This window comes from Eptatretus burgeri, chromosome 1 (assembly GCF_056783735.1).
Source record: "Eptatretus burgeri isolate ZD-2024b chromosome 1, Ebu_testis_v1, whole genome shotgun sequence".
In the NCBI taxonomy this organism is placed as follows: Eukaryota; Metazoa; Chordata; class Myxini; order Myxiniformes; family Myxinidae; genus Eptatretus; species Eptatretus burgeri.
In genome coordinates, this window is record NC_140961.1 from 53,279,463 (window position 1) to 53,302,900 (window position 23,438).

General features: G+C 44.0%; 1 protein-coding gene across 7 annotated transcripts in view; it reads right to left on the bottom strand.

Annotated features, from left to right (window-relative positions):
* Positions 1 to 23,438, bottom strand: part of LOC147034498 (myocardin-related transcription factor B-like) — a 195,479-nt gene that overhangs the window by 12,887 nt on the left and 159,154 nt on the right. For 6 of the 7 annotated variants that reach the window (XR_015058994.1, XM_085884262.1, XM_085884220.1 and 3 more), the window contains 4 exons: positions 20,715 to 21,743; positions 18,478 to 18,627; positions 10,859 to 11,005; positions 996 to 1,142 (listed from right to left, as the gene is read on the bottom strand). Coding sequence is in view for 6 of the 7 variants with exons in the window: in XM_085884262.1 (XP_085740388.1) it covers positions 996 to 1,142; positions 10,859 to 11,005; positions 18,478 to 18,627; positions 20,715 to 21,743 (1,473 nt within the window). In the remaining variant the exon portion in view is untranslated. The remainder of the gene's footprint in view (positions 1 to 995; positions 1,143 to 10,858; positions 11,006 to 18,477; positions 18,628 to 20,714; positions 21,744 to 23,438) is intronic. The other variant, XM_085884235.1, reaches the window with a different exon arrangement.

Sequence of the window (23,438 nt, forward strand, 5' to 3'; positions counted from 1 at the left end):
GTGATTTGGCACATGTTTTTTTTACACCGGATGCCCTTCCTGACGCAACCCTGCTCACCTCTTGCGACACAGGGATCTGGTACACCTATTTTAACCGGGGTATACACCGGCCCAGTACACTGGTACTCATTTCGCCGACCTCGGAAGGATGACAGGCTGAGTCAACCCCCTGGTGTATTAATTCAGTGGCCCAACGGGGCTTGAACTCAGGACCTTTTGGATCCCAAGCCGCTGCCCTAACCACTGCGCCAACACCAGGCTTAGGAGTGCATCTATACTCACATTAATAATACAGGATGTCCATAAAGTCTCTTTACAATTTAAAAAAAATGTATTACAAAAGCAAATGAATAGATAAACCTGTGGAAATTATTACAAACTGAGTAGATGATATTGAAGTTTTTTTGCCTCATTTAATACACTTCTATATGGGCACCATTAGTTGCACGAAGCACATCAAGATGGAATAAATTATAAATTATAAAGAGACTTTATGGACACCCTGTACATCCTTTATAGACGTGCTTGCATTCTAACTGTACACACCTTATAGAGGTACTCAGTTGAAAAAAAGACAATGTGTAATACTGGCTACCACCATGTGGAGTTTGTGGCCTACGTTAGCACATTATGTGTGGACAGACAGACAAATAAACAAACAAAAACGGGAATGCAATTCCCTCTGGCGAGGGTATCCCTCAAGATGTTGGTCGTCATCACAAAATGAGTAGGAAGATGTATGGAACGTTTATTCAGTACAGGCATAAAGTGACTTGTGCACGACTGTGCGAGATTGATATGTCAACAAAAGGTGATCAATCCCCTCAATGAAGCTATTGTTTATTATCTGGAAATTTACTTCTTTTTTGTTTTTCTACTTTCATTCTGAACATCAGTAGCCAATTATTGTGCTTATTACAATTCCATTGTGTGTGTTCTTATTGAAATTATCACAAGATCAAAGACAGAAAGCCTTCTCCAAAGTAATGACGTACTGGCTGCTGGCATTTGGTCTGTAACACAGCATCCTCATAGGATGGAAGTTGCTTGGCCTTTGGGACTGCAGCGACGTGAGGAAATCTGTTGCGCTTCTGGATTCCAAGGAATTCTGCCTGGTGCAATGAGTCTGGCACTGACAGGGACTGCATGCATACAAACACACCAACGAAGTTACTTTCAGCAACAGTCTGGAGCTTTGTTCAAGCAGATTTTAAAGACATTCTATATTAGGACATTTAATACTCGTTTAACCCAGACACAAAATAGTTTAATATTCATTGTCAAACTAAAGAAAACAGCAATTTTTTTTCTGCCATTGGTGTTGATAGGACATCTCAGAAATGTAATTTATACTAGCAAAAGTACCCGTCGCTTTGCTGACGTTTTTAATCAAAAGACAACATATTGTTACGAATTCTAGCCGCCTGGCGTGCGAACTGCCGCTTTCCACTAATAGTAGCAGCTCGCCCACCGGACGGACAATTCAGTCGTGACCCTCCTGGAACTACCGCCAGGAGCCAGTCACGGGTGAGGGTTTAACCTCACCACGATCGTGCCAATTGCCCACCCACGCAGGATAGGGTTGCTCGCCAAATTCGACCTACCTAAGTACCTGCGCGAGTGGTCAACCGGGCGATCGTACCTCGCCGCAGGTCGGCCGAGGACACGAACCGCTGAAGCGGTCCGTTCCGTACTACAGTGATAACCGAGCGATATTATCGCCGACCTCGACGGATCAGATTCTCTTCTTTACCCGGGTATTCAAAACCCACGACTAATTTATTCCACGATTCAAGATGGCACTTTCAATGGGGAAAGAGACGACGAATGGGATACATTTCACACAAGCACATTTATTTCAAAGCACATATTGCACACACAACACAAGCAAGGCAGTCATGCAATATACAAGCAACAAATAGAATGCAAAAAAGCCTGGTGTTGGCTTAGTGGTTAGGGTGGTGGCTTGGGATCCCAGGGTCCTGAGTTCAAGCCCCATTGGCTGCTGAATTAACACCAGGGGGTTGACTCAGCCTGTCATCCATCTGAGGTCGGCGAAGTGAGTACCAGTGTACTGGTCCCGGTGTATGCCCCGGTTAGAATAGGTATACCATATCCCTGTGTGTCGTAAGAGACGACCAGGGTTGGCGTCAGGAAGGGCATCCGGCCATAAAAAACATTGCCTCAAGAAAAAGCCAAACCCCTGCACAGCAGGGAAAAATGGCTGTAAAAACGGTCATTTTTTTTTTTTTTTTTATAAATAGAATGCAAAAGCAATACGACCAACTATAATTATTATTTACAAGCACTTACACAGTTTCTACTTGGCAGGACACGGCGCCACAGAATGCATACAAAAACAAAGAAAGACCTCCCTCACAGGCAAGTGGGTAGACGGGGTCCGTAGACCTTTATGGTCGTGGATGACCGAAAAGGCCCACGAGACCGAAGGGTCTTACCCGCACCCTTGTGGTGCGACGGTGGGCAGGTCGCGACGTCTCATCCCCACGGCAACTAGCGTAGCCGCGCCTGATCTCGGGCCTTGCAACCGTGGGCAGGTCGTGACGCCTTCTCCCCACGGCCACTAGGACAGCTGCGCCTGATCTTGGGCCTTGCAACAGTGGGTAGGTCGTGATGCCTTCTCCCCACAACCACGAGGACAAGAATTCCACCCGACTGCCCCAAGTCTGTCGACGACGAAGACTTGGACCACAACAGACTTGGACCAAGACCACGACGACCAAGACTTCCACACGACTGCCCCAAGTCTCTGCTATCCGCTCTGTTTTCCAGGCGCTCCCCATGCCCTTTTATTCCTCCTGCGCCCACCCCGCCCTTCGCGGCGCGTGGGTGGGGAGAGGAACATTCCAGAGAAATTGGGGTGGGGCTGGTTTCCAACCGTCAAACTTGTTTACCGGAGAAGAAATTGGGGTGGGGCTGGTTTCCAACCGTCAAACTTGTTTACCGGAGGAGAAATTGGGGTGGGGCTGGTTTCCAACCGTCAAACTTGTTTACCGGAGAAGAAATTGGGGTGGGGCTGGTTTCCAACCGTCAAACTTGTTTACCGGAGGAGAAATTGGGGTGGGGCTGGTTTCGTTGCTCCTTTAGTGGCGTTGTGGTGTGGATGGCGTGGTTGTTGAGATGGCGTGATTGTTCCAAAATAACAACAGGTAAAGAAAAACGGCTATCTCAAAGGATCGCAGCCCGGTGAACATGGAAATTCCCTCTAAACAACAGGTGTGGATTAACTACACATGAACTTATCGATATATCTAACCTGAGGACCTTTCTGGTGTATTGCAAATTTCCACAGCCGTAACAATATTGTACTTTACAAACATTCTTATCGATTCACTCCATCATTTACCCAAAGACATCTTCCATCTGCTTGGAAACCAGCTGACATCACCTTTGTCAACCATTCTCACTACTTCTGCATCGCGTGAGCAAAAATTACTTCCACTTCACTGCGAAGCTCCGTGTTGGATTCATTGGTTTCAAACTCTGCTTAAAATATGAGTGAAATTAAACATTTTGAAAATTTAAAATTTCAACATCACCATAACGCATATTATCAAGTTGTTTAAATGTTCTTTATACAAGAAAAAAATGATTTGTAATACTGGATACTACCAAGCAACTCTATACGATACACATTTGCATGGAGAGAATTGGGGTCTTCCTCCCACCCTGAACCCCCTCCCTAAAATAAGCTATCCTGACAGAAACCATACTTGGGGAACCCAATTGAACATGCAAAATTTGTTTGGATTTAGCTCAGTAGTTTTTCAGTTTTTGAAACATATACAAATGGACAACTTGCTCCGCTCGCCTCTCCAAACGTCGTTGCAGAGACTGACGTCACAGATTTGCTGTGTTGTCATGATTTACACCACTCATAATACAAACATTTCTTTTCTCCAAATTTATTTGTAATATTGGTGATATTGTATTTATTTGAAATTTAATTTATTTAAAAAGGTCCAAGTGGTCTCAATGGTCAAGGGTCTAAGCTGTCTAAAGGGTGTAAGGGGTCTAAATGTGTTTGGGTCAAAGGGGTCTCAAGAGTCTTGGGGGTCTTTTGGGTCCTCAGGGTCTTTTGGATCTTCTAGGTCTTAAAGGGTCTTCAACGGTTGAAGGGGGTCTCAGCAGTCTAAAGAATCAAAAGGTACATACCAATAGGACGTAATTAATAGACTACGTGTGTGAAGTTGGGGTGCAACAGACGTTCAAACAGTATCTTATTATTAGACATATAGTCACACGGTTTCACTGTGAAAGGAACATTCCAGTAGTACGTAATTTATAAACGTTCATGTGGTCTGTAACCGATGGTTAAGACATCATTAATAGACATATAGTCACACAGCTTCACAGATTGACGGACCGTGCTTTTTGTGTGTGTACGTATATGTATATATTGGTATGTATGTATAAATATGTACATTTGATACAAAAAAATAACTGGAAATAGATCGACATCTCCAAAACCGCTCAATGAAAAAAAATTGAAACTTGACACAGACACGACATGGCCAAAAGTATGTGGACTCCTGCTCGTCTGACATCTCATTCCAAAATCATGGGCATTAATATGGAGATGGTCTCCCCTTTACTGCGATAACAGCGTCCACTCTTCTGGGAAGGCTTTCCACTAGATGTTGGAACATTGCTGTGAGGATTTGCTTCCATTCAGCCACAAGAGCATTAGTGAGGCCGGGCAATGATGTTGGGCGATTAGGTCTGAGTCGCAATCAGCGTTCCAATTCAACCCAAAGGTGTTCGATGGTGTTGAAGTTGTTGTGGAAGAACTTGACTGGCCTGCACAGAGTCCTGACCTCAACAAACCATTTTTGTCTGCACCTCGCTTTGTTCACGGGGGCACTGTCTGCTGAAACAGGAAAAGGCCTTCCGCAAACTGTTGCGACAAAGTTGGAAGCACAGAATTGTCTACAATGTCATTGCATGCTGTAGTATTAAGATTTCCTTTCACTGGAACCAAGGAGCCTAGCCCAAAACATGAAAACCAGCCCCAGACCATTATTCCACCTCCACCAAACTTTACAGTTAGCACTATGCATTTGGGTAGGTAGCATTCTCCTGGCATCCGCCAAACCCACATTCGTCCGTCGGATTGCCAGATGGTGAAGCGTGATTCATCACGTTAGAGAATGCATTTCCACTGCTCCAGACTCCAATGCGGTGAGCTTTGCATCACTCCAGCTGACGCTTGGCATTGCGCATGGTGATCACAGGCTTGTGTGCGGCTGCTTGGCCATGGAAACCCATTTCATGAAGCTCTCGATGAACAGTCCTTGTACTGACATTGCTTCCAGAGGCAGTTTGGAACTCGGTAGTGTGTTGCAACCGACGACAGACGACTATTCCACAATATGCGCTTCAGCACTCAGCCATCCTGTTCCTGAGCTTGTGTGGCCTTACTACTTCGCAGCTGAACTGTTGTCGCTCCTAGGCGTTTCCACTTCACAATAACAGCACTTGCAGTTGACCGGGGCAGCTCTAGCAGGGCAGAAAATTGACGAACTCATTTGTTGGAAGGTGGCATCCTATGACGGTGCCACGTTGAAAGTCACTGAGCTCATTAGTACAGCCCAATCTACTGTCAATGTTTGCATGACTGTGTGCTTCATTTTAAAATTGTTTGGGGGGGGGGGGGAATTGATGCCATCATCAGTCACGTGGTTTGGCTGCCATATTGTTTTCATCGTACAAACCTTCAAAAATCTTCTTCTCCAAAACGGCTGGACAGATTGAGGCGAAGCTTTAGAGGTATGATCGCCTATCCATGAGGACCAAAGAGTTCTCCAACTATTATGTCATTGGTCACATGGTTTGCCAGTCATCTTGGATTTACCCTCAAATCTTTAAAAGCATCTTCTCCAGAACGGCTTGACAGATCGAGGGGAAACTTCACCCATATTTTCCCCGAACCTTGTGAATACCGGAGCGTTTACAAATAATTAATAATAGGTCAAATATATTAATACAAATAATTAATAATAACAAATAATTAAATGCTTCTGGCAGCCTTATTGGTTGAAACGAAAATCTTTTAAAAGTTCTTTCTCTTGAACTGCTTCATCAATCGAAGTGAAACGTCACAGTTATGATCTCGCAGTCATGTGGAATATATATTTATCTTTCCAAAACGAAGTTTTTGCAAGATATGTTAGTCAGCTTGTATGTTTTTTTATTTTTTTTTGTTTGTCTGTAATCACGTATAAAAAAATTCTGCAGAGCACAGTTAACATTGGAAATTTTTGTAACTTCGCATATCAGAGGCCTATAGAGGTCCCTTTCAGCGCATAAAATTTTGAAGGTCAAGGTCAAAGGTCAAGGTCACTTTGTCACAAATCAGGGGACTCGACGAAACCCTTATTTTTTGAGTAATTTTGATCGGATAGTCTTCAAACTTCATGGGAATATAGTTCATGGTCTGGCGCTCAGTTGATTAATTTTTGGTGGTGATTGGCCTTGACCTTCATGGTTAGCGCCTGAGGTCAAACATTTTTGACCCCAAGGTCAAATTTTCAAGTTTTAGGAACCATATCGTGTAGTACCTCAAATTGAACACCTCGATGAGTGCTTTCTAGATATGTCAAGCTTGAGACATTATGACGTCATTTGGTGACGTTATGAGGCAAACGCATATTTTTCATGGTTACTCTGTAGAACAATTCTCATCGGAATCTCTCGTAAGCAGATATTCCTCAAGGAGTTGCTCCTGGTGGATAGCAGCTCTGTTCACCTCAGTGTGACCTTAAAGAAGTCACACGTGGTCACCTTTTGGCAAGATACGGGTCACCCTGCGGGTGACATTGGTTTATTTTAATTTCAACCTGATCGGAAGCATGGTCTGGCAGCCAGAGTCTGGGTGTGCGCTGCCGCTCGCCACGTCACCACAGGGCGAATCCCCCTTACCTGTGGCTAATATTTTAAACCACCCATTAGCCACTGTGGCTAATCCATGTTTTAGTTTGTTTTTTTTTTTAACCAGTTTTATACGAATTTTGGGTGATTTTAGCACAGAATTCAACCTTCGTTGAGACGGCCGCCATTTTGGATGTTTTGATTACGGGAATCACGCGTGATTTCGTACAAGCTTATATATACTAACTTTAGTAGTTTTAAACTAGTTTCTAGTAATAAAATAAATAAAAAAAAATCGACCGAAATTATGCATGATTCCCATGATTCTCGTCTCAAAATGTTATTTGAATTTTTTTTTACGGAATGATTCGGCATGATTCGCGCTACATTCTTCGTTGGGTCAGTGGTTGCCAGGTGAGTTTTGACACAATCAGTAGTAGTACGAGTTTGTTTGGATGAGAGAGTTTGTTTGGATGAGTGAGTTTGATGGGTGAAGTTGATGGGTGAGTTTGGTTGTATGAGTGAGTTTGATGTGTGACATTGGTTGGAAGTGTGAGTTCGATGTGTGAGATTGGTTGGATGAGTGAGTTTGATGTGTGAGATTGGTTGGATGAGTGAGTTTGATGTAAGAGATTGGTTGGATGAGTGAGTTTGATGTGTGAGATTGGTTGGATGAGTGAAGTTGTTGGGTGAGATTGGTTGGATGAGTGAGTTTGACTGGCATGAGGTTGGTCCAATCCTGGTCCACAACCACCCCCATCCCCCACTACCACCTACTAAAGGCACTACGACCACACACACACACACACACACACACACACACACACACACACACACACACACACACACACACACACACACACACACACACACACACACACACACACACACACACACACACCATCACGACCACCATCCCTCAAAATCACCACCTCCCCTGATGGTCGTTCATTCAACCAATCTCACACGTCAAACTCACTCATCCAACCAATCTGAACAATCCAACCAACCTCACCCATCAAGCTCACACATCCGCCTTAAAATTAACTTATTATTTCATATTGCTAAAAAAAAAAAAAACTTTTGAATAAAATATGTGGCTATTTCCTTTCTCCTGTGACTAATCATTCTAAACCTGGATTAGCCACAGTGGCTAATTCCTTTTGAAAGCCAGAGCACACCCAGAGAGTTATTTAATATTTTGAATCTGGGTTCAGAGATTTAAAACAAACTTATTTAATGATGTCAAAGGTGGCTTCATTACGTCAAAATTGCATCCGTCAAACTCTTTATCTGAGCAGTGTGAAAATTTTTTGAGGGTCATCTAGGATTAAATTGTACATACATACATACATTATCATCCCTCTTTTAATGGACGAGATAGGTTCTTGAGACTTGTCCGATCAGCGAATAATCCGTTAAAATAGGTCATTATAACATGGTGCCTATGTAAAGGCATGCATTCCAGACTGTTAATTCTTTCTCTATAAATGCTACATAACGGCTTCCTTTGGTAATTTAAAATACAGTGTGGCGTTTAGTCGATAAAACGAGGAATTTAACATCTATCTATAATTCCAACAGTGTGTGTGTGTGTGTGTGTGTGTGTGTGTGTGTGTGTGTGTGTGTGTGTGTGTGTGTGTGTGTGTGTGTGTGTGTGTGTGTGTGTGTGTGTGTGTGTGTGTGTGTGTGTGTGTGTGTGTGTGTGTGTGTTTCTCGACAACCACTGGTCCTATCTAATTGAAACTTGCCAGGAATATTGCTGGGGACCTGAGTATGTGCCTTTTCAAGGTTTGATATTAATCGGACAAGTGGTTCCCAAGTTATGGCCATTTATTTACCAAACCAATGACAGGACACGTTGCTGCGTAGGCGTGGCCGTTGGGGAAAGGGTGCCATTTAGTTACCAATGACAGGATAAGTTGCAGCGTAGGCGTGGCCGTTGGGGAAGAGATCCTCAGTTACCAATGACAGGACACGTTGCTTGGCGTTTTGCACCCACAGTGTCTATCTTCCATCTATAATTCCAGCAATCTCTGTTTGTTTGCCTTTCTAAGGTTTGAAATTAATCGGACAAGTGGTTCCCAAGTTATGGCCAAGTTAGAGCGCGTTCCCAATTACAGGTTATAACGTACGGACTTCCGGATAGTGATGGCTTACTGTATTCTAATAATTTCTCGATTTCTTATGCGCATTTATAAACACAATGCCCCAATCCAGTCGTCGTTTACAAGAGCGAAGGAACGGCCTGTGTGGTTGTTTGAAAGTTTTTTTTTTTTTTTTTTTTTGCGGCCACGCAAATGGCCGTTTTTTTGCGGCCACGTTTTTTTTTGCGGCCATACGGCCACGCACGTACGGGCACGCGAGAGCGAAGGAACGGCCTGTGTGGTTGTTGTTTCTAGCACGCGGTTTGAAAGTTTATTAATTTATTTATTTGCACGTATGGCCACGCACGTACGGGCACGCGAGAGCGAAGGAACGGCCTGTGTGGTTGTTGTTTCTGGCACGCAGTTTCAAAATGTTTTTTTTTTTTGCACGTACGGCCACGCACGTACAGGCATGCGAGAGCGAAGGAACGGCCTGTGTGTTTGTTGTTTCTGACACAGGGTTTGAAAGTTTTTTTATTTTTTTTGCACGTACGGCCACGCACATACGCGCACACACATACGAGCACGCACTAGTAAATAGCAAATGAAACTAAATTTAATAACGCTCACCAGTTAATTGTCTTGGACCTTGCTGTGTTGTACATACACCACCACTGCCTCACTCCTATTCCTCCTTCCTGACAATGGTGGGAGGAGAGAGAGAGAGAGAGAGAGAGAGAGAGAGAGAGAGAGAGAGAGAGAGAGAGAGAGAGAGAGAGAGAGAGAGAGAGAGAGAGAGAGAGAGAGAGAGAGAGAGAGAGAGAGAGAGAGAGAGAGAGAGAGAGAGAGAGAGAGAGAGAGAGAGAGAGAGAGAGAGAGAGAGAGAGAGAGAGAGAGAGAGAGAGAGAGAGAGAGAGAGAGAGAGAGAGAGAGAGAGAGAGAGAGAGAGAGAGAGAGAGAGAGAGAGAGAGAGAGAGAGAGAGAGAGAGAGAGAGAGAGAGAGAGAGAGAGAGAGAGAGAGAGAGAGAGAGAGAGAGAGAGAGAGAGAGAGAGAGACTGACTGACTACCACTGGGAAGACTGGCCAAGCTGTGGTCCATCCTGCGAAGCTTCAGGTTTATTCACAAAGAAGGCATTGCGAGGGTCAACTGTCTAGCCTTCCTCTTCATGGTGCATGTCTTCATGGTGCAGCCATCCAAACATGTCCGTGTTGGGGGCAAAACCGTTGAACACATTTTTGCTTAACTCCTGTGCTTCGCTCCATATCAGGGTCATTTTTGGTGACAAGCTCGAGTCCATTACACAACATCCTGTAGGCATCACTTAAAGTCTTTTTAGTGAAGAATTTTTCTGGTTCAGCATCTTCTGCGTCTTCGGCCTCTTGGTTAGCTCAGTGTTGGTCCAGCTCCTGCAGCTCCTAGTTTGTTAAGCTATTCCCATGCGATGTCAACAGTGCTCGAAAGCCACTTGGTGAGTACTCTACAAGAAACTTGGTAACTGAACACACCCCAGATTCATTACATGGTGATATGGATAAACATCTACACCATCACTTTTTTCAGCCATAATCAATGAATTTGTCCCAGAGCGGGTGGGGTGGGAGAAGGCAGGGGAAGGGGTGGTGTGGGAAGAGGGACCCGACGTTGCCCAGCAACGCCGGGTACCCCTGCTAGTAAAATATATTTGTGCACGTTTCACTTCATTTTACATCCTCATTGACACTAACAGAGAGACATACAATATGTTTGTGAAGTACAACATGCTGTGTTTTGATTACACCAGTCAGCAAAGCGATGGGCAGGCATGCCAAGTACAAAGAAAAGATGTCTCCATTGATTTTCTTGTCACAACACAAATTAAAATGCCATTTGTTATTGCTACCTTGGCTGGCAACCTGCCATTGGGAGGGCTTTCACCCCGGTAGGCTGCTCCTTCAGATGAGAAGAAGGGCTGCAGTGATGGGGGAGCAGTTGGGCAAGAAAAGACGACATTTGCAGGTGAAGGAGCGATGGCAGACAAACGATGATGCTGCACCCACACAACACACACACTCCATTATACTCCTGCCTTTGTGGCTTCATCAATCATTGCTATTTTAATAAGAGGATCAGTTGACAGATCTTTTCATTTCCATCTCTACTGTTTCTCTTGCAACTACAAAATTCCAATGTGTAAAATACAGTAGAATCTGGATAATAAGTGCATGTGCCTATTTTTAGATTTATTGGAGCACATTTGCACTTATTTTCCACATGCTCTTATATTCAAAAAGCCATGACATGCTTATAATGGTAAATGTTCTTCAGATTGGCTGCACAGATGTCAGTTTTTACATCATTGCAATTTTAATTGTCCGTACCTCGGAAACAAAGACTAAATACATTTTCAGTCCTTGAGCACATATCCGTTTAAACTGTACAAGTTCGTTTTCCATGTCCGAGTAAAAGGCCCGTCTTTCGCTCCCTATTTTCTTCGAACCTTTCACTCTGAACAATTATTTCCTCATTCTTCACCATTCACATGAAAGTCCTCAGGTTAAGTCTGAATTTATTACACATCTGGTACTGGTTCTTACAAGAGTTGTAAAACGAGATAATCTCAATCCTCTTTTCACGAGTGTGTGATAGACGCTTTACTGCCATGTCCATTTTGATAGAGTTGTAAAACGTTGTTAATCACAATCATAAAGGGTCGTAAAACACCCTTTGACGACCCTGGATGAACAACGTTGTTTTGAACGTACAACTCTTGTAAGTACCAGTACCAGATGTGAAAGAAATTCGGATTTCAAGCTTATAGTCATGGCCAAAAATATTGGCACCCTTGCACTTTTTTTCAAATAACTCTCAATTTTCTCTAAAAATAAGTTGAAATTGACAAAATTATTTGGTCTCCAAAATTCTTTATTTCACTGTTAATATTACAGAACCTTTGTTTTTGATTCAGAACTTAATATATCCTTTTAAATCAGAAAATAAAAAGAAATGGCATTGACAAAATTATAAACACCCGAGACTTAACATTTGGCAACACAGCCTTTGGACAAAATAACTGCAGTCAAGCGCTTCCTATAGCCATGAATGAGCTTCCTACACCTCTCGACTGGCAGTTTGGCCCACTCTTCTTGTGTAAACTGCTCCAGTTCTCCCAGATTTGAAGGGTGCCTTCTCCCAACTGCTGTTTTCAGATCTCCCCACAGGTGTTCAATGGGATTTTGATCTGGACTCATTGCTGGACACTTCAGAACAGTCCAGCATTTTGTCTTGAACCATTCCTGGGTGATTTTTGAAGTGTGTTTGGCGTCATTTTCCTCTGGTGGTGTTATGCCTGGTGTTGGTGCAGTGGTTAGGGCAGTGGCTTGGGACCCAAAAGGTCCTGAGTTCAAGCCCCTTTGGGACACTGAATTAATATATGTATGTATATGTGTATATATATATATATATATATATATATGTATATATATATATATATATATATATATATATATATATATATATATATATATATATATATGTATATATATATATATATATATATATAAATATATATAAACCAAGTCGAAAACACCAGGGGGTTGACTCAGCCTGCCATCTTTCCGAGGTCGGCGAAATGAGCACCAGTTGTACTGGGCCCGGTGTATGCCCCGGTTAGAATAGGTGTACCATATCCCTGTGTGTCGTAAGAGGCGACCAGGGTTGCGTCAGGAAGGGCATCCGGCGTAAAAACCTATGCCAAATCATTATGCAGACAACAAAACGAATTTCCATACCGGATCGGTCGAGGCCCGGGTTACCAACGACCGCCACCGGTACCGGTGGTCAGCAGGGTACCAGTGGAAATTGTGCTACTGCTGGGCGAACGAGGAGAAGGAGACGGGGAAGGCGAGTCCGGAGGCAGTGGGAGAGGGGGAAGGGTAGAAGTGTGGAGGTGAGAGTTGGAACTCTGAATGCTGGGACTATGACTGGCAAAGGGCGAGAGTTGGCTGATATGATGGAGAGAAGAAAGGTGGACATACTGTGTGTACAAGAGACCAAGTGGATGGGGAGTAAGGCTAGGAGCATTGGAGGTGGTTTCAAACTGTTCTACCATGGTGTGGATGGGAGGAGAAATGGTGTCGGGGTAATCCTGAAGGAAGATTATGTCAAGAGGGTATTGGAGGTGAGGAGAGTGTCTGACCGAGTGATGAGTGTGAAGTTGGAAATTGAAGGGGTGATGATGTCATCAGTGCATATGCCCCACATATGGGGTGTGAGATGGAGTATAAAGAAGATTTCTGGAGTGAGTTAGATGAAGTGGTGGAGAGTGTATCCAAGGATGAAAGAGTGGTGATTGGAGCAGATTTCAATGGACATGTTGGGGAAGGGAATAAAGAGGATGAGGAGTTGATGGGGAGGTACGGTCTCAACAAGAGAAATGTGGAAGGGCAAATGGTGGTAGAGTTTGCAAAAAGAATGGAAATGGCAGTGGTAAATACGTATTTCAAGAAGAAGGAGGAACACAGGGTGACATACAAGAGTGGAGGAAAGTGCACACAGGTGGATTACATCTTAAGTAGGAGATGCAACCTGAAAGAGATTAGTGACTGTAAGGTTGTGACAGGGGAGAGTGTAGCTCGACAGCATCGATTGGTGGTCTGTAGGATGACTTTAGAGGTGAGGTTGAGGAAGAGAGTGAGGGCTGAACCAAGGACCAGATGGTGGAAGCTGAAGGAGGAAGACTGTTGCGTGAAATTTAGGTAGGAGGTGAGACAGGCGTTGGATGGTGATAAAGATGGGTGGGATGATTGGGCAACGACAGCAGAAGTTGTGAGGGAGATTGCTAGGAAGGTACTTGGTGTGACATCTGGACAGAGGAAGGAAGATAAGGAGACTTGGTGGTGGAATGAGGAAGTGCAGGAAAGTATAAGGAAGAAGGGGTTGGCGAAAAAGAAGTGGGATAGTCAGAGAGATGAAGAAAGTAGGCAGGAGTACAAGGAGTGGCGTCGAAAGGCAAAAAGAGAGGTGGCAAAGGCCAAGGAAAAGGCATATGACGAGCTGTATGAGAAGTTGGATACAAAAGAAGGGGAAAAGGATTTATACCGATTGGCAAAACAGAGGGACCGAGCTGGGAAGGATGTGCTGCAGGTTAGGGTGATAAAGGACGCAAATGGAAATGTGCTGACTGTAGTGTCGTGATAGTGGTGCTTCGAAGGCAGACACGAGCGGGGGAAACAGTCCAACCCGGCTTTGTTGCACGAGCGGGAGCGTGAGCGTACGTTGCCCGTAACTCCCCTTTATTACGTACTCAATGCACCCTACAAGCCACAGCGACTACAGCAACCACTACAACGCCTCAGGCGGCGCGCACTCCTATATCCCTTGCACGCACGTGACCACTCCTCCACATCATGCCCTGCCCCCGCAGGCCCGCTACACCACACTACACCACACTGACGAGCGAGGAGAGTGTGTTGAGAAGGTGGATGGAGTACTTTAAGGAGCTGATGAATGAAGAAAATGAGAGAGAGAGAAGGTTGGAAGAGGTGGAGATAGTGAATCTGGAAGTGGGGTGGATCAGTAAGGATGAAGTGAGGACTGCTATGAAGAAGATGAAAAGTGGAAAGGCGGTTGGCCCAGATGGTATACCAGTGGAGGCATGGAAGTGCTTAGGAGAGATGGCAGTGGGGTTGTTAACCAGATTGTTTAATAAAGTCTTGGAAAGTGAGAGGATGCCGGAGGAGTGGAGATTAAGTGTACTGGTTCCGATTTTCAAGAATAAGGGTGATGTGCAGAGCTGTGGAAATTACAGAGGGATAAAGTTGTTAAGCCACACCATGAAGTTGTGGGAAAGAGTAGTGGAAGCTCGGTTGAGAGGAGAGGTGACAATCTGTGAGCAGCAATATGGGTTTATGCCAGGAAAGAGCACCACTGATGCGATGTTTGCTTTGAGAATGTTGATGGAGAAGTATAGGGAAGGCCAGAAGGAGTTACATTGTGTGTTTGTGGATTTAGAGAAAGCTTATAATAGGGTGCCAAGAGAGGAGCTGTGGTATTGTATGAGGAAGTCGGGAGTGGTGGAGAAGCATGTGAGGATCGTGCAGGATATGTATGAGGACAGTGTGACAGCGGTGAGGTGTGCGGTAGGAATGACGGACCGGTTTAAGGTTAAAGTGGGATTGCACCAAGGATCGACTTCTGCCCTTTCCTGTTTGCAATGGTGATGGACAGGTTGACGGACGAGATCAGACTGGAGTCTCCATGGACTATGATGTTCGCGGATGACATCGTGATCTGTAGGGAGAGTAGGGAGCAGGCTGAAGCGAGCCTTGAGAGGTGGAGGTACGCACTGGAGAGAAGGGGAATGATAGTTAGTAGGAGCAAGACGGAGTACATGTGCGTAAATGAGAGGGAGGGTGGTGGTATGGTGCGGTTGCAAGGAGTTGAGGTGGGGAAGGTGGATTGGTTTAAATACTTGGGATCAACTGTCCAAAGTAACGGAGAGTGTGGGAGAGAAGTGAAAAAGAGTGCAGGCAGGATGGAGTGGGTGGAGAAGAGTTGCAGGAGTGATTTGTGACAGAAGGGTAGCTGCAAGAGTGAAGGGGAAAGTATATAAGACTGTAGTGAGACCAGCTATGTTGTATGGTTTGGAGGCGGTGGCACTAACAAAAAGACAGGAAGCGGAGCTGGAGGTGGCAGAGTTAAAGATGCTGCGATTCTTGTTGGGAGTGACGAGGATGGATAGGATAAGAAATGAGTATATTAGAGGGACAGCGCAGGTAGGACGGTTTGAAGACAAAGTGAGAGAGGTGAGATTGAGATGGTTTGGACATGTGCACAGGAGGGAAACAGAGTATATCGGGAGAAGGATGTTGAAGATGGAGCCGCCAGGCAGGAGGAGAAGAGGAAGGCCAAGGAAGAGGTTCATGGATGCGGTGAGGGCGGACATGCGGGTGGTTGGAGTGTCAATGGAAGATGTGGAAGATAGAGCGAAATGGAGACGGTTGATCCGCTGTGGCGACCCCTTACGGGAGCAAGCCGAAAGAGGAAGAAAAGTTTGGCATCATTGTCCTGCTGCAAGACCCATGACCTTCCACAGAGATCCATCTTTCTGACACTGGGTTGAACATGGCACTCCAAATGCTTTGGTAATCTCTTGATTTCATGATGCCGTGCACACATTCAAGGCACCCAGTGCCAGAAGCAGCATAGCAACCCCAAAACACCACTCAACCTCCTCCATGTTTGATTGTAGGGAAGGTGTTCTTTTCTTTGAAGGCTTCATTTTGTTTTCTGTAAACACAGACATGATATGCTTTTCCAAAAAAGCTCTAATTTGGTCTCATCTGTCCACAGGACATTCTCCCAGAAGGATTTTGGCTTGTTCAGGTGTGTTTTGCAAACTCCAGTCAGGCTTTATTATGTATCTCTCTCAGCAGTGGGGTACTCCTGGGTCTTCTACCATTGAACCCCCTTTCATTGAGTTGGTGATGGATGGTGTGAGTTGAAACTGTCGTACCTTGTGTCTGAAGGTCAGCTTGAACCCGTTTGGTAGTTTATCGAGGTGCTTTCGCCACCATTCAAACTCCTTTGCTGCAATCTTTGATCAAGTTTTCTCTTGCAGGGAGGTTGGCTGCAGTGCCATGGGCCTTAAACTTACTGGCAGCATTGTGTACGGTGGACACAGGAACATCAAGGTCTCTGAAGATTGACTTGTAACCTTGAGATTGTTTACAATCTTGTGTCTCACATCCTCAGACAATTCTCTGGTTTTCTTTCTTTTCTCCATGCTCATTGTGGTACACACAGTGACACAAAACAGCAGAATGACTCCTTTTCTCGATTCAAACTGGTTGAAGGAGTGATTTTTATCTTGCCAAAACGAAGTTTTTGCAAGATATGTTAGTCAGCTTGTATGTTTTTTTTTCTTTGTCTGTAATCACGTATAAAAAATTCTGCAGAGCACAGTTATCATTGAAAATTTTTGTAACTTCGCATATCAGAGGCATATAGAGGTCGCATATAGAGGTCCCTTTCAGCGCATAAAATTTTGAAGGTCAAGGTCAAAGGTCAAGGTCACTTTGTCGCAAATCAGGGGAGTCGACGAAACCCTTATTTTTTGAGTAATTTTGATCGGATCGTCTTCAAACTTCATGGGAATATAGTTCATGGTCTGGCGCTCAGCTGATTAATTTTTGGTGGCGATTGGCCTTGACCTTCATGGTTAGTGCCTTGGGTCAAACATATTTGACCCCAAGGTCAAATTTTCAAGTTTTAGGAACCAAATCGTGTAGTACCTCAAATTGAACACCTCGATGAGTGCTTTCTAGATATGTCAAGCTTGAGACATTATAACGTCATTTGGTGACGTTATGAGGCAAACGCATATTTTTCATGGTTACTCTGTAGAACGATTCTCATCGGAATCTCTCGTAGGCAGATATTCCTCAAGGAGTCGCTCCTGGTGGATAGCAGCTCTGTTCACTTCAGTGTGACCTTAAAGAAGTCACACGTGGTCACCTTTTGGCAAGATACGGGTCACCCTGCGGGTGACATTGGTTTAATATTTATATGGCAGGAACCACCACAGGTGAGTTCAATTTCAAAGTAAAGGAGAATCACCTGCTTGAAATCTAATTTTAACAACTTCTAAAAGGTGCCAATAATATTATCTGGGCAATTTTAGGATTTCTCTGTGTAATAATCCAAGATTCAGTAATGTTTTCAAATGTTTTTTGTTTCGTTCCACTGCAAACCAAAGAAATACATCCATCCATTGAGACCATACTCTGTGCAGAGCATTAGTGCTGCCTAAGCAGTCTCCTTGGCTATTGGACATAATCCTGGACGGGTCGCCACTCCGACACAGGATGCCAGCATGCTGGCACTCATTTTGCCGACCTCAGAAGGATGACAGGCAGAGTTAACCCCACCTGGTATTATATTAATTCAACAGCCGAGTGGGATTTGAACTCCGGATCCTGGGATCCCAAGCCAAATACCCTAACCATTAAGCCAACACCAGGCATCAACCAAAGAAATACATTTGTGGATACCAAAAGATTAATTAATTTCAACAATTTTCTGGAACAAATGCGCATTATTTGAAAAAAGTGGAAGGGTGCCAATATTTTTGGCCATGACTGAATGTACCAATGCCAAGAGAGCACAAAATACTGTCGTGTTCGAGTTGATATTTTCAGTTTTCAAAGCCTTACAATGACGTTTTTATATGCACTTATTGTTGATGGAGACGTCAAATAGGGAGGCCCGTGTGCACTTATTTTTCATACGCGCTTATTGTTCAGATTCTACTGTAAACTTAATTACAAAGCAGCTGTTTCAAGGAAGAAAAAAAAAACGTTCAGATAAACAGAAGGCTTTACAGAGCCAAAGACAAAAAATATCATTTCTTAATTAATTCATTTTGTTCCACCCTTGAACACAATGCACAGCTAACATTTCTCCAGCATTGCATCCACAGCCATTTTGCCAAAGAATATGTGAAAGGATTGTGGTTTTCACCTGAGGCCGACAGAGTTGCGTGGATTGAGGAATTACAATCTGATGTGAGGTTGGTTGGCGGAGTGGTGATACAAAGGAGCAGCTGGATGTTGTTTGCGTTGTAGTAGGAGAAGGCATGCTGAGACTTTGTGAAGAGGGTTTCAGACCTTGCTGCAAACAATAAATAACATGAAGTCAAGAATAAGAACATTAAAAAAAATTGTTGCTATTGTTGAGAACAACTACATTTGGCGGTACAAAAGCAGAAATGTACTATGTTTGTTCAATAAGAGTTGTTGGTGGTTATGTTAACCCAGTAAGCCAAGAGCGAATACTTGTATAGGTTCCCAAAGGATGTACTGTATTTGAAAGCATTTCAAACCACACCAAAACACGCACGATTCTACCGAGAATTAGGGAAACCGAAGAAGAATGCGTCATCCTCTCCTGAACAAGATGAACGAGAACGATTATGAAGAGGAATTTATGAATATCGAAAAGAACGCAACAAGGAGGCGGAATGGATCCAAAACCTGGAAGAGAAAAGTAACATCTCGAGGAAATGCCCACGGTAATATTTGGTGAAGAAAAAAAAAATTGAGTCAACAAAAAAAAATGCCAAACTTCAACAGCCCTGGCCAGGATAGGATTCCAAACTTCTAGCGAAATCAATTTGATGCTCTCCACGTTCACGTGGAGTTCACGTGGAGTCTCGATTCATTTGTTTAAAATGAATCGAGTTTCATTTTAAAAAGTTTTAAAATGTGTCCATAATTGCATTTTGACATTTTGACCCCACCCCAGGGGGCGGGGCCAAAAGTGATACTGCTCTTGCACATTCGTGCCATGTGTTGATCATAACTACCAAGTTTGGTGAATTTCTGCCCAATCATTTCGGAGAAGATAACGTGACGGACAGACAGACAGACAGACAGACACAGCCGATTACAATATCCTCCGGGTTTTTTTCAAAAGTGTGGGGATAATAAATGCCTATGACAAAGGACACTACACCATGGGCTTTGAAAAGATGGTGGGACTGAGCCAATTGGAAAAGTGTAGATTTTGCAACTTATAAACAGAAAGTACGAGTCACCTCCTATCGGGATGTTAAAAAAAAAACAAAATAAAACTCATGTCAGACCAGCTGTACACACAAAGGCACAACAAAGTATGTGGAGTAATCCACTCACATATCTACAAAAAAATTAATATCACAGTTCCAGAAAAGTCATGGAAACATGAACCAAAAGCAATCAATTGAAAACGAGGATGTAATGCACACGTACAACCTGATGATCCCATGGAGTGTGAACATACAAAACAAAGTTCTGTGACTGGACACACTACTCGGATTCAAAAAGGAAAATAGGACATTACTAATTGAGATGTCAGTACCCAGTGATTTTGGCCAAAACAATGCAGAAATCAAGACCACATGGAACAGTCTCATTTCGTATCCCACTCATAAGCTGGAACTGCATTCGGACCTGAACCAAAATTTCAACCGGCTCGTTTTTTGTCACATACGCAACTCATCCAATCAATCAGTCCCAAAAATCGAATCGGTCCATGACCAATCATTTGTTTTGAGTACCAATAAATGCATGTCAGCATGCGGACACTCGATCGCATTTCTGAGAATGCTGTTTGCATTAATTCTCCCAGTAATAAGAATCGCGTGATCGACAGCCACACCATCTTATGACACCAACGAGTTTGCTACCCACCACATGACCTGTATTCAATGTTTTCTTGTGAAAGCGAAAACTTTACTCCAGATCAAACGTTTTGGGAATCAGCGAGGACAAAACCTCAAATAATGTTTTGCATGATCAAATCGCCGAATATTGTTCGCCTAACAGGTTGCATTGTTAAAAGCAGACAATAATTTTAGGCTGAACTATGTTCAGTTCGTAGGCAAAGGACAAAAACACTTTGAGTTTTGAACCAGCAATACCAGCATCATGAGGTTCTTGCTGAGATGGTAATGTCAAATGTAATTCGACCCAAATTATGCTGATGTGTGATTATTAGATTTTATTCATCAGATAATCAGTCCACTGACTTATGTAAAGGCTAAATCTGTCATATTGTTTGTGCAAAATACAACCATGCTATTTTACCGATAATAAAGCAAATTGCTAATGTATTACAAGTCAAAACCATGCAAATAGAGCAACTGTAAATCACCAATAATTTATGGATACTTTTCAGTTTGTGAACAGAGCAATGAGGAAATAAACAATCGGCCTTACCAGCACTATTTTGGGTGCTGCTAACAAATTACACCCATTAGTTGACCCTTGTTCCACAACTGCCTGCTGTTCCCTGGGACAGCCATGCTCCACTAAGCGCTGCTGCACAGAAAATAAGGCCAGCGGGAGGAGTGGAGGAGTCCCTGCAGCATCTGGTCCCAATGTAAAAAGTGGTTGAGCTTGCGAAACTAGGCCTGACAAGTTGGTGTCACTGCCAGCAACCCTCCTTCCTAGCAATGGTCCGTGTGACTGAGACAGACAGCTACTCAGGACTTGACATTCTTGTTTTATACCCAAGTACTCTGACTGCAACTGTGGCTGAAGCAAGGACTCCTGCTTTATTGGTTCTTCACTGACAGATTCAGAGGTTTTATTAAAAATTCCCTGGCTTACTGGTGGCCCTGTGGCATTTGACTGGCAGTTTTTTTCACGTTCAATCTGCATGCGAATCTCATCCATCTGGCGCTGCTCCATTTCAATAAGGCGTGTGAGTTCTTCAATCTTGCGCTGCTTCTCCATAAGCATCTTGTCTTTTTCCCCAACATCTTCACACTCCAGTACCGTCACCATGGCTGCAGTCATACTTGTCACTGCCTGTGCGAGGCCATCATCCCCTCCAGGCTGTCCGACAAGAGTACTGCCTGAGCACGATGTGTTCGGTGACATTGGAAAGTCTGAAAAGTGATCTGACAAGCTCCCAAAGTCTGTACTCATTAGTGATTGCTCAGAAGGAGCTGGTGAAGCAGGACAAGAATTCTGATTCAAGTATGGTACAGCAACTGACACAGTAATGGCTTGTAAACTGGAGCACACGCCAGTTGTACTGCTTTCGGTGCTTCCATTCAAAGGTACTGTTGAAGCTGTATCACAGATGCCTGTGGTGGAGCTTGGCGATGTTGCGACGGTAGTGGTGGAAGTGATTGGCACATAGGTGGGGTCTTGGAAGGGTTTTAGTCGCTCAACAAGGGTTGGCTTTGTGCCGGACACGGGTAATCCTCGAGATTTCAGTTCCTGCTTCAGCTCAGCAACCTGTGAACAAGCAGAGAATATTTCAGTTTTCTTTTCTATGCTCGTATATATGTTGTAGGGTACACTATGATGAAGCATGATAATATACATCCTGGTTAATTCAAAGGTTTGTGCACATGCCTAACGATAATGGAGCAGATGCGTGTGTGCGTGCATGTGTGCGTGCGTGCATGCGTGTGTGCGATAGCGCCACTTTGGTGGTAGCCAGTACTACAAAACTTCTTTTATCATAATATGGAGTATGGCATTCATGATCAACAAATATTTATTTCAAAATTATAAAGTGCATTTCCAAGAACGTGCCGCAACACATTGCCCACTTAAGATGGTCCAAAAAGGGTACTCCAACCTGGACAGGAGGGGGGAGGGGCAGGAGAGCCTGCTCATTACGTCAATGTTCATACACACTGTCAGGTGGACGGCAGCAGTCCAAATTGAACACAATACACTCCCGACAGCTACCATGCCCCACACAGGGCTTTGCCTAAAGGTAGCCAGCTAAAAGCTTTTATTCGCAGGCCCAACTCAAACAGTTGCAGCCGACTTGAGTAATGTTTGTGCTTGTCTTGCACCATAATTATCAAAGTGACAAGATTTTTAACCCTCCAAGGACTCCAAATTAACAAAATTGCTCATTTGAGAGAATAGCAGTAGACACGAGATAGCAGACACAAGGCACACACCTTCTTTAGGAATCAATTAATTAATTAATAAGGACACGAGAAATAAAACAAGATAGACTTGTACAACAACGATAAATGAAGGTACACTACATGGCCAAAAGTATGTGGACACCCCTCCAAATCGTGGATTCGGCTATTTCAGCCACACACATTGCTGACAGATGTACAAAATCAAGCACACAGCCATGCAATCTCAATGGACAAACTGGCAGTATATTTGGGCCGTACTGAAGAGCTCATTGACTTTCAACGTGACACCGTCATAGGATGCCACCTTTCCAACAAGTCAGTTCATCGATTTTCTGCACTGCTAGAGCTGCCCCGGTTATTGCTGTGTTTGTGAAATGGAAACATCTCGGAGCAACAACAGCTCAGCAGTGAAGTGGTAGGCCACACAAACTCACAGAATGGGACTGCCAAGTGCTGAAGCACATAGCGTGGAGAAATCATCTGTTGCAACAATCACGACCGAGTTCCAAACCGATTCTGAAAGCAACATCAGCACAAGCACTGTTTGCCAAGAGCTTCATGAAATGGGTTTCCATGGCTGAGCAGCCACACACAAGCAGAAGGTCACCATGCACAACGCCAAGATCGGCTGGAGTGGTGTAAAACTCACCGCCATTGGACTCTGGAGCAATGGAAATGAGTTCTCTGGAGTGATGAATCAGCCTTCACCATCTGGCAGTCCGACAGACGAATCTGGGTTTGGTGGATGCCAGGAGAACGCTACCTGTCCGAATGCATAGTGCCAACTGTAAAGTTTGGTGGAGGAGGAATAATGGTCTGGGGCTGGTTTCCATGGTTCGGGCTAGGCCCCTTAATTCCAGTGAAGGAATATCTTAATGCTACAGCACACAATGACATTCTAGACAATTCTGTGCTTCTAACTCTGTGGCAACAGTTCGGGGAAGGCCCTTTCTTGCTTCACCATGACAATGCCCCCATGCACAAAGCGAGGTCCATACAGAAATGGTTTGGTGAGATTAGTGTTGAAGAACCTGCCTGGCCT